This window comes from Punica granatum, chromosome 1 (genome assembly GCF_007655135.1).
Source record: "Punica granatum isolate Tunisia-2019 chromosome 1, ASM765513v2, whole genome shotgun sequence".
NCBI lineage: Eukaryota > Viridiplantae > Streptophyta > Magnoliopsida > Myrtales > Lythraceae > Punica > Punica granatum.
This window is the reverse complement of record NC_045127.1, coordinates 2,288,344-2,301,239: the sequence shown is the minus strand read 5'-3', so window position 1 is coordinate 2,301,239 and position 12,896 is coordinate 2,288,344. Positions and strand designations below refer to the sequence as shown.

The following is a 12,896-nucleotide window of genomic DNA, read 5'->3' as shown; positions in this document are numbered from 1 at the left end:
ACTTAATCCCCATCCCAGGAAATTGAAACGACAACCTTGCAAGCATGGCCAAGATAGAACACCCAAGCAAAACTATTTTCCATTTTACCTTTCCGAAGTGTTTGATTTTTCTTTTACGAATAAGTAAATAAGTCATGCCATGTTCAGCGAGTTAATCATACGCTTGACTGCAAAAAAAAAAAATTACAAATAATCACGGACAATAGTACGTAAATTGATTTTGTTGTTATTGACGTCGCTATGGAGGGTCGATCTTACATTTGATTTTTGATTACATGATAAAAGCTGGGCTCGTGTCACTCTTTTTTTTTTTTTTTTTTGGAGACCATATTTGATATGTTTAAGGAACAAAGTACATGGGGTTTGGGAGCTTGAATGTGCGATTGCCAGGGAAATCGCCCTGAAGATCACTCCACTGGTCCCCGACGTTCCCCCAGATTCTGTAGCCTTCTTCCACCAATTGCCTCCTTATCTCCGACTTATACGTCGCTGCGCTCTGCCCCTTATACGCTGCCGTCCTATTCAAACAATTAATCGATCAATCAATCATATTGTAAAAGAATAATTAGGAATTACTTTAGCCCATCCTAATGAAGAACATCACTGAGAAAATTTTCAATTTTTCAATTTTTTTTTTTTGCATATATATATATATATAACCACATCATCATATGAGACTCTTTCCAACTCAACTAACAATCCTTTTGCAGAATATTCCATAGCTTATATACACTCCAAACTTCAAAAATCTGTACTCGAATTCGTGGAGTTCGTCCTGTCTTGCCGAGCCGTACTTAGTGAAAGGAGACGAGGGAGGCCATGCTTGCGTGCTTACCTCATGACGAGTCTTTCATAGCCGACGAACCCCTGACTCTGCACATTATTGATCGTGCACTGGCCGAGGGTCTCGTTGTCTCTGCCGGTGAGCAGTATCACCTTAAACCCGCCATTGATTAGCTTGTTGAATAGCCTCAACACCGGCCGGATTGCTGGGCATTGCCCTTTTGTGGCCCATGACTTGAACCCGGCCACGTCAAATGGATCACACCTATATATGCACGGTGGCGTGCAATAATTTAGCAATTGGAATACATCGGGAAATGCTAGAACGTAATGGAGGTTTTTCAAATTGTTTGTGCGCAGAGACCAAAGTAATATCGGTATTTCATACCCGTATCTCTTCTCCTTGTAGTACAAGACGTTGGAGATGCATGTGTCGTCGATGTCTAGGATCCACGCATCCATCCCGTCTTTGGCAACGTCGATGCTGTTTGCATAGCTCAGGACTTGGTCCATGATCAGCTCAAGGTCCTTTTCGTATTGCCCACCCATCATGTAGGTCTCAACGTAGCGCAGACACCGCATGGGGACTGTACGCCACGCTCGCACATTGTTGGCCTCCACAGCCAGTCTCCAGCTCAGGCAATAGTTCGTGACCTCCTGCTGAATGCTTGCCCGAGAGTAGGTCCTCGCAAGGCTCACCTTAAAGAATATGGCCAAGTAGATGAAGATGACAACCACTCGTATTTGCCTTGCCATTGTTGTCGTTACAGCTTGTATCTGCATTAGCATAACTGTTATTCGGTCGATAATCGATTGAATACATGGATTAGCCAAGATGAGAAACATCTTTGGCAAGAGATTGCAATTGGCCTTACACTTATGCACGCATATATATAACATCAGAAGGCTCGCTTAAGTCGTCGCCTTCTTCATAAGTATACGAAACATGAAGGAATTAACGTAGGAGTTAGGAAATTTCACAAGCAGTGCTCAATTCACACCTACCTCTTGGTCTGGTCTTCCTCTGGTGAATTTAATTCATTGTTTCTCTAAGCAACTCATCACATCATTTAGCTAGAGATGAGAAAGTTGGATCGATCTTAGATCACGATCGATTTCACTCTCCCTCAACTAGAAATGATTGTCGATCGAAGTATAGGGTGGATTAGCTATTTATAGAATATATAGAGCTTCAAAGAGTTGAGATATAAAGCAAATTCAGTCAAAAATGGATATATAGGTACGTAAGATCACTATTGTACTCAACTAATAAATTTAAAAACATCGTCAAGTAATATCAGCGAAATAATAACATAATTGGGTGTGGTCAACAAAAGGATAATAATGCCCAGTGACAGAATTTTCGCCAGTGTATATATTATGCTCTCCTTATATATATATATATATATATATATATATATATTATCGTTATTATTAGTAATGATTATATATTATTATTACTCCTTATATATTTTTTTATCCTTATTATTACTAATGATTATATATTACTATTAATTATTATGTTCTTCCAAGTAGCTTCTTAAGACGAGACGACGTCAAACAGCGTCCTTCTTGTGATTGCCGATGATCAAAGTATCGGGCGTATTAATTTGCTATATATAATAGAGCTTCAAAGAGCTGAAATATGAAGCAAATTCAGTCGATAATGCATATATAGGTAAGGCAACTACTTATAAAAATTAATTTCAACTAATAAATTAAACAAGATCGCAAAGTAAAGTCAGCGAAATAATAACATAGTTGGATGTGGTCGACAAAAGGAGAATAAAGCCCAATGTATATTTTATATTCTCCTTAAATATATTTTTATCCTTATTATTATTATTATTATAAAGTTCTTCCAAGTAGCCTCTTGAGATAAGACGACGTCAAACAGTGTCCTTCTTCGAAAAGCACAACCATAGCAGCCTAGGTTATTAAACCTAACTATATATACAATTATATATAATCGAGTGGTTGAGATCTCCGGCTTTTTCCTTTTAGCTTAGGTTTGAGTTGTTAAAATTTGTAATTGAGGCTCGAATTAATACCTTTGTTATCAGAACCAAGAACCGGCACTATGTCTACTCCGGTTTGCCTGAAATCCCAAATTATAGATTTGAACCGCCGGACCCATGGGTTTTATGAGTTTCCTATTTAGTGTAAAAATTACTTGGTTGTGTAGAGATTTGAACTCATAACATCTTGCTTTCCATAATAACATACTACCAACCAAGTCACAACTACTTTCTTGTTCTTTTAACTCTACTTTTAAATACTTATTAAAATTCAATATTTATTTTGGAGTAAAAAATATTAAATATAAATATTTTCTTACACCATTCTTATATTTTTTTGAAATCATTATACTTCTATCTTAATTAACATAATTATTTTAATAATATGAATAATTATTTTATTTTAATTAAACGTGCGGTCCAACCCATCAAACTTCCGATTGGACCCATAAACACATGAACTCATACCCTTTCGGTTCGTCATCCGGTCCGGTTCTGATAACCTTAAAGGCGTACTAGACATTACTCGCCTTGCCTTAGTTGACGTTGACATTTGTGTGTCGTTTGAGTTAAGTAATGGGCAAATTTAACCGCGAGGGGAAAATCAAGAAATATTATCCAAATATCAATTTCGGACAAATTATTCTCTTATAAACTAATAAGTAAGAAATCGATAATATTTTAAACAACAAAGAAAACATATACGATTCTTTGCTAAGAAAATAGAAAAAAGAAATATATATAGTGCCGAAAGAGGAAATAAAAGTGACCAATAGCTTTCTCCAGATAATAATAATAATAATAATACTTTAGAATAAAGCAAGCAAAGCGACAGTCAATTTTGTCTACGAATTAATTAAGAAGATAATATATAACCTCCTCACTGGAATATTGTACACGCGTGTGTTTTCTTAATTACACAGGATAGGATAGGATAGTTCAAATTTTCAGATTAAATTATATATATATATATACACTCAAAGTTTCACTGAATCGTGTTAAATAAAAAAAAAACTTAATTAAACTCATAAAATGGTGAATTCAATCATTTTATAAAATTATTTTTGTATATTTTGATGCCTAATTATTTGATCCTTATATAGGGAGGATCTAATACCACCTTTTCTATATTCTGTCTTGGGATTTTCTTAATTAGGCTATATTTGCCAAAAGGGAAAATTATGCGTCTTCCAATCAATTATTTAAGCGACCACTTAATCATTCCCAAACCATTATTCCTCTTCCAATCAATGTAATTGACCAACCTCATTCTTCTTCTTTTTATTCTTTTATTTTTTCGATCATTGTCGAATATAATGAAAAAAAGAAGAGGAGAATAAATGCCAAAACTGCGTAGAATGAACCCATTCATTAATATATATTTTTAGTGAACAAGTCCATTTGTCACTAATTCAATTGTGGAACATGTTACCTATAACATTAGCCTTTAATCTTCAAAGGAAGCTAGATTTATTTATATGAATTATTTGTGGAAGAAAATGGAAATTCGCAGAATAGTGTAATGCACATGGAACAACATAAAAGATACACATCCCATTTGCTATAAGTATTGTCGCGAGTGATGACCAATCTCGTTTTAACCAGCAATTTCGTACTGAATTATTGGCTGACTGTGGAAATCATTGACTAATTATTCTAATAATTTAGGCCCACATTGGGATTTAATTATTTTTCGTTATGATACCGTTGACACTGAAAAGTGCTTCTAGCACTAGTGACCAGATATTCCACTTATGTACGTATTTGTGACATCATTTTTTACATGTCCCCTTTATCCTTATCATGGCATTAATTATTCGATCAATACTTCTTCTTCTTCTTCTTCTTTTTCTTTTTTACAGAAATAAATTGAAAGCGTGATATTGATCTAGTCTAGGTACAGTAATTTGAACTGTAATGGTGATTTTGCTTACAGGAACCCTTTCATTAGCAACTCGAAATGAGGTACGTTTATTGATTATGTGCACAGAACCCGTGGGTTCTCGAGTGCTAACAAATATAAGGTGCAGGAAGCAATTATCGAATGCTAAGAGATAGTTAAACCTCTTTAGTATCTGAAACTTTGAGGGAATCAATGTTGGATACAGAGAGAACAGTCATTCGAGATGGAGGACGACAGCGACGCTTCAATATCAGGTACGAAGGCCCGGAAATGACAAAAAATGCACGATATGTTGGTGGGACATAGAATCTTACCTGGGTATAATATGTGATCAGAACATCCGAGGATTTGAGGATCGAATAACAACGTTTACTGAGGATGTGATGATAACAACAAATGGTCACCAAAATGTGTCCATAAAACACGGGGAGAGAGAGAGAGAGATTGGAAGTGAAATATGTGTAGGAATGGAATCCAAGGATGCAAATTTATAATCAGATAGAAACAGAGAATATCCAGCAATGACCAATCAGATCCAAGAAAAAACATGTTGATAAAAAAATTACTATAAAAGAAAAAAGATGAATATATATATTTATATATACACATGAATATATTAACAGATGAAGGTGGACAAAAAATTTAACCTACCACAACCCAAAAAATTTAAGAAAAAGAAAGAAAGAGTTCTTTAAAGGTGGTGGTGGCGTCAGAGAGCAAAATCTAGATTTCCTTGGGGTAAATGGTGGGTAGATATGATATTGTAGGACATTCAGTGGCCATCACGGGCAAAACGATCCGAAGGCGAAACTCAACTTAATGAAATTATCAGATTCTTCAAGTAAAGTTCAAAGGCGCATATGACCCTTTTCTTTGTGTGGTTGAGTCTTACACAAAAGGAGGGACGGATTCGAAAATCACTTATAAGTATCGTTTTCCCATACTATAAATATCGAGTTTTTACTTTATTAAAGCCAAACTTTGGTCTCTTGCATTACCCTAGACAAGGTCTAGTACGTAAGTTCGGGAAGATCAAAACTCTCTCACATAAATATGTGACAACATGACTCGCGGTTTTATTTTATATTATCAATCACATTTAGATCATATAACGTATGTGTATAATAATGTATAGGGATAGTAAGATATTTTCATTGAGTTGAGTGGATGAATTGCATGTCCTTGAAAATTTAAATAAAGACTTTCTCCACAACTCGTGGGGGGTGTGAGGGTACTAAAAGTGGGGATGGAGTCAGTGGCCATTCACTAAGACAATTATTGTTGAAGCCTTCTCGTGAATGAATATGAGTTGAGTTGAGTTAGCATACGTGCATCCACTCATTTATTGGACATTTGCGTTTGCATATTGCATGCCCTTTTTGACAAATTTTGAAATATGAATTCCTCTCCTCTCCTCTCCTCAACGAAACATTATTATTAGTTTTGGCTAAAACAGTCTCGCTTGTCATTGATTGTTGCCACCGATTAGGTAGGGAAAAAAAAGACCATCTCCCTTTTGGATTCCACGGGTGGGGAAAAAATTAATTAATTTTTTTTATTACAAAAAAGGCTCAAAGTTTAATACAATGAAAGAAAAATTGAATAATTCTATTAGGTATTTAATATGAGACTTCTAGATCAGCAGGCGAGGGTGTGCGCTACTATATTATATCATCTTTTGATATTGATTAGTTTTTTAAGGATCACTAGATATTCTAAGCATGTTGCTCGAGAATAATATTCCATGTTCAGAGTCAATTTATGCATGTTCATGAAATGCTTTAAAAGATATATAAGGTCTTCTTTTTAAATAAATCGATTCAGTAATAGTGTCCAGTAGTATGCAATTTTTTCTGAAACGAAGAGGTTTTGCAATCGATTTTCCCATATATGACTTTCTGGTACGGGGATATCACTTTATCTTCTTTTCCTACCCCTTAACAAGACCAATAATCGGAAATTAAATTAATTCGATTTCCCTATACACATAATCAGTACCGTACACAACAAATATTTGGTCACAAAGCCATTAAACTAACAATCCTTTACAAAAAAAAAAAATTGGGTTTGTAAAGTGGCGCTTGGACTAACAACTAGCCTTATAATAACTTGTACTTGATTTATTAATTAGCTATACATATATAGCCATTAATTGTCTTTATGAATGGGTTTTTAACGATCTTGTTAGGTTTTGCATCGAAAATAAAGTTCCCAATGAGAGAGCATTTTTCTCTCTGAATCCTTTATAAATTAAAATCATCTTCTTTTTTTGGTGCAGAGGAAATAATAATACTTCAATATGTATAAGATTCATCCCCCATACATAGATGACAAAGTTGAACATGATAGGGGCACCGCCATGACCGCCACCCATTTTCTCTAGTGCCCAACACCATCACTCAAAAGCCGGCGACATATATACCAAAGAGTTGACATGATTTAAAAGCTCGGTCCACATCAATCGCATCCGTGCTGGAGTTTAATTTTTCAACACGACGCATATATTATAAGATACTTTTAATAAGATGCATATGCTTTGAAAAATCTCCCACAAACCAAGTCCAATATATTGGACATTAATGGTAGTGATACTTGCACTTTTACTCTCAGACCATGACGAGGAGTCCTCTCATATTAGCGCGCCGAAAGTATATATCGTTGAGAGCTCGTTTAATTCTTATAACATAGAAGCACGTCTTTATCAAGGAAACCTACTCAACTGGCAACTATAAGGAAAATGAATTGTATGAATGAAGGGAACTCGATAAATCAAAGACTTAAATCGTCCTTCATATGCTATGTAATTGAAATAAAATTACTTTTTGAAATCAATTGTAATACTTTTGATTTTGATCACCCGAATGATTAATTAAGCTTATAACTAATGATGATTAATAATTAATTAACCAATTAAGGTGCACGCTTTGCACTTTCCAAATCGCAAATTGATGGCTGCACGTAATTGGTAGAGAAAGAACCAGTCCAATGGAGACTCGTCATCATGTCATGACAATCGGGATTGACAAAGGGAAAAATTTATTCATATTTACACGTGGAGCACTGCACTCACCAAATCTCCACAGAATCTAGTATATTAGTTTGGTTCATTCCCACGGTCAAATTATATGGAAAATTATTTATATAAAAATATGGAATATATTGAGAAAGAATGATTCAGTACAATGCCACTTATCTTCGATTTAAAATAAAAATATTTTCAATTTGATCTTTATCTCTGAAACTTTCTGAAACTTTTTGACTTCCGCTATTTTTCTGTTTTCTAATCCTGGCTCTTTTTGTTTTCGAATTTTTTTGTTTCTTATCAGAATTATGGACGTTCTTTATAATTTATATTTCAACATATGAAAAACAGATGGGAGAAGTCAACTACTATATATATATATATATATATATGCACGCTGAATTTGATGGTAATTATGGACTATGGTGGGAAATGAAGCGTGAGATATGACGTTATCCAATAAGATTGCCAAATGAATGGGGAAATAGTAAAAATATGGCACTGCCTTTAGAAAGTTTGGAACCCTTTATCCAATAAGATTCTTTCTCCAATTTCAGCAAATCAATTTGCTAGTTTAGTGGGCGATTTGCTCATCAATTTTAATGTCCAACTAAAATTATAAGGAAAAAAATGAAAAAAAAAATAGTGGAATGATACTTGTTCTCTATTTGTAATGAAATGAATCCATTTTCGATTTCGCAACTTACAGTGAAGTGAATCTCTCTTTATTTTTTTATTGTGTCATATATTCCTGATCACACATCTTAATCTTCCTTATAATAAAAACTAAGCGGGTGTTTGGTATGAGATAATCCATATGAATTATTAGGAATCTGATTTTAAATCTTATGAGCCCACTAATCATGTTTGGCCAAAGCACATTACTGTTAATCTGGATTCTCAAAGTAATTCGCTTTCCCACTCAATTGGTAATATATATTCTCAGCAGGGTTTGACTATCTAGATTACCACCAAAATTACCGATAGTATATAACATTATCAATCAATACCAAACATGGTAATGAACATTACCGGTCATTTTAAAAGTAGGAATCTATCTCAATGGCAATCTAGATTACCAGTAATCTCAAATGGTAATGTACCAAACTCCACCTAAGTGATAACCTGTCCATTGCTCGGCAAATTTACTATGAATTTAAAGTCAAATAACGTTTAAAGAAAATAAGAATATTAATAAGATTGAGAAGTGAGAAATAATATATTATCTTACCTCATAATCAAGATTGATAGATATAAGTAACATCTTATTTGGATACAAAGGAGTAGAGGGTTGGGGAGGGGAGGGGAGGGGAATAATGAGGAGGGGTAGAGAAATATAGCGAAACCCATATTTGGATAAAAAAAAAAGGGGGGGGGGGGGGGGGGGGGTGGGGTGGGTGGAGATAAGTGAGATAAGGTAATTCATCCCTTATTGAATAAAAAATTTAAATGGTTGGGAAAGGATAACTTTAATAGAAATACTTTTTTTTGCTTCGATATTTTTTACAATGTGGTGAAGAAGGGTGGATAATGTAGGCTCTTTAAGACAAAAATTTTCTAAAAGCCCTATCGCTTCTTGGTATAATGGACTTTTGTGAGATTTGCATGGATAAATCCCTCCTAATGTTGACCCTAAACTAATCCCTCCTAATTCTTCCCCTTATCGGTTAAATAATTCTATCCCTCCCTATCCCTTCCAGTCCCTCAATCCAAGCGTATAAGAAATATACTTTTTTTAATATATAAAGTAAAGAACAAAATATTATATATATATATATATATGATACTTCAATAAATATTATAGATATGTTGATAATAAAAGATGATTGCATTTAACATATATAAACGGAAAATAATCTACTTAATTAAATACAAATTAACTTCAAGATAATAAATCTCATTTCATCTTTGCACTTATAAAGATAAAGTTTATTCGTATAACTTACATCTATGTATGCTTATGTATATAATTATATATTCATATGCACATTGAGAGGAAGGAACAATTTGGTTTGGGGCCAGGAATGATGAAGAATTTTTTAAGGAAAAAAATATGGTCTACAAATTAACTTTTATTGTACTTATGAATAATAGCCATATTTATCATATTTATAATACAAAGACAATTGAATTATATAAAGAAAAGAAAGTTCTCATATCTCGATATGCCATTCATAATCAGCGAGTAATTTTTTCATCTTTTAAGGAAAAATCTTAATAAGTGATTAATATGTACCAATAATATGGACTAATAAGAAATGATTCGTTGAACTTGATCCGATTGAAAAATAAGGAGAAATCTATTTACAGAACCATATAAGCATTAAGAGTTTGCTTATTTAACTTATATAGTGCGTTTACATCACGTTGTTTGCTTTTTATATATTATAATTGATGTCATTGCTCTCAATTGCTCATTGAAAATCATTTTTCATTTTCTTCTATTTAAATTTAATCAATTGTCAAAGGCCCAATTACTGGTTTAGTGCATTGGGCAATTTCGGAAATTGAAGCCAGTCCTAGTTTGATTCTCCATTTGAGTGATGGGAAGGTTGGATTTGACTTAGATTCGATTTCACTTGCCTCCCGAGAAGATTCGATTCTTTGAAATACAAACCTTTTTTGCTCGAACCTTGAAATATGAACCATTAAATATGGCTGACCTCATCTATAACTCACATAATCTATGGTTCAAGTTAACCAATCAAGCGACGAATGAGTATGTCGGCAGAATAGAGCTGGCAGCTCTGCTAAGTCGTCGAGTATTTCTTTTCGTCGTGCAGCAAAGCGAGAAAGAAACGAAAGTCGCACTGCAACATGTTCTCAAAGCCGACTCGAGGAGGCTCCGATAAGAAACGTGTTGGGCATCTCTGGGATAGAGCCATTCATTGTCGTGGTATTTATTAAATTTTCATTGGGCTTATACAGATTTGAGTTTATTTCCACTTAAAAACTCAAATTGATAAGTGGTGGTACCAAAATATCATATAAATAATAAACCCATGGATATTATTTCATCTTTTAAGCTTATTTCCACTTAAAAACTCAAACTGATAAGTGGTGGTACCAAAATCTCATATAAATAATAAACCCATGAATATTCTTTCATCTTTTGCATATGGGATTTTGTAATTCTCAACACTCGCCCTCATGTGTAACGTATGGTCTATTTCTGACTACACGTTGTCACTTGCCCTTAAACACCCTCCTTCAACAACTGACCTCGAGACGGGCTCATCTTCCTTGCTCGGGCGAGGGGGGACTAAAATGAGGCGCTCTTTTTGGCTGCTCTCGATATTGTGTAGGCGTAATGCGAGCCCACTTGGACACGCAGAAGCGTAACCCGCGCTGATACCATATTAAATTTTCATTGGATTTATACAGGCTTAGGTCCATCTCTACTTAAAAGTTCAAGTTAATAAGTGGTAGTACCCAAATCTCATATAAACCCATGGATATTCTTTCATCTTTTTCATGTGAAATTTTGTAATTCTCAATAGTATTTGTCACAATTGTCGATTCATACGAACCGGCTACAGTTTTAAAAGTTCTAAGTTGTCGGGTTGATTTCGAAGTCGGCATGGGCGATCATAAATTTCTTCCCAAACCGCGGGTGAAGTAGGAAGGAAGCCCAAATTTCTTCATATTCGTTCTGTAATAAGTGTACGTTTCCTGAAATTTGGACCAACAAAGTCTTTGATTTAGGAGAATATGGAAATGGGCTTAAGTGGGCTGAAAATTTCTGAAATTCTTGGACCTGATGGGCCAAATGTAAAACCTTTTGGGCCCGAGGTCCAAATGTAAAAATCACCTATTTCTCTGTCGATCCCTGCGAAAGGCCTAAATGAGCATAAAACCTGGTCCTAAAACTCGAAGCTAGCGTTAACAGTTTAATTACAGATTCTTCACCGTGACGATCAGTTAGATTTTCTGACTTTGGTCCGTCAATTTGTTCTCGTGGCTGGCCGAGCGACAGAATGGACATTGTTCTCCGAATCCAAAGGAAATCGGGGAGGGGGCAAAATGATATATCCTAAATAAAGCCAGTGGAGTAAATTGTTGGGTTTATGTCCAATGGGCCCGACCACATTAATGTCGATCTACTACTTTTGCCTATTCATGTGTGGACGTACCTCAACAATAAATTCACCCGAATTCCATGCATACTTTTGTTGGACAAAATTGTCATTAAATGTGTTCACCATACAGACACGCATATATGTGCGCGTGTTTACATGTGACATCAGTTATTACATGCCCCGGTCAATATATTAAATCCTTATTTACATCTTTCAAGTTTTAATCAAATCCGAATCCAAGAAATGAACCTGAGATCCCATATTATCGGTAAATTATGGGATATATCGTAATCATTAGACCAACTTCGTTGTAACGATTCTCCTGTCTTGTGTACTATCTTGCAAAGGTGTCGGTGAGCAATGCCTTCGCTTTCGTCCTTGTTTTATCGATTTTTTTTTTATCAAAATTTTTGTCTTTCCTTTTGGCTATTTAGTAGTCTTCATTCTATTGGAAAACAAGAATATATATAGTCCTCATTCGAGGTGAGTCCGAATGTAAAAGGTGCGGTCCTTCTTTCTGGGGTCCGCAATTTAGAAATAGAACATAGAACGGAACAAAAATTTGACTGCCGTAATACCTACTCCGATCTCCAACCCCCACAGCAGTCGATAAGTCAAAGGTAGTTGACACATAGAAATCGCATTATATATATATATATATATATATATATAACCTCAGATCAGAGAGCTTTTGTAGGGAATGAGAATGGGTGGATGATTAATGACATGTGCACGGGCAGGTGGGATGATGATTGCATTGGATCCACCTCCCATTGTTAATCTACATTAGTGATTTGATCAAAATGTGCTTCGGATTGCAAAAGTCAATAACTGCGTGGGGTATGACTTGTCCATAAGCATCCGATGGATTATTCACAATATAGGAAAAAGCTCACACGAAGTACAATAAGAGCTCGTACATGAACATAAAATTTGTGGAAAATCTTTAGGGTTTGGCTTCCTCCAAATACCGCAATGGGAAATCTCATGACGAGAATAATGAGGGTGAAGTTGGACTAAGTATACCAAATACTCTTCACCTGCAGGGTCGAACTCCACAGATTAACAGATATGAGTTTTGGCCGGGCAAG

At 34.9% G+C, this 12,896-nt stretch overlaps 1 protein-coding gene across 1 annotated transcript; it reads right to left on the bottom strand.

The window, feature by feature from the left end:
* Positions 1-203: 203 nt before the first annotated feature.
* LOC116193253 (acid phosphatase 1-like) lies at positions 204-5,159 on the bottom strand (the record flags this gene model as incomplete). The annotated part of the gene is made up of 4 exons (XM_031522066.1): positions 204-518; positions 836-1,048; positions 1,172-1,560; positions 5,019-5,159. Coding segments are annotated over 4 exons (921 nt in total), but the record flags the coding sequence as incomplete, so codon positions are not given.
* Positions 5,160-12,896: the final 7,737 nt, after the last annotated feature.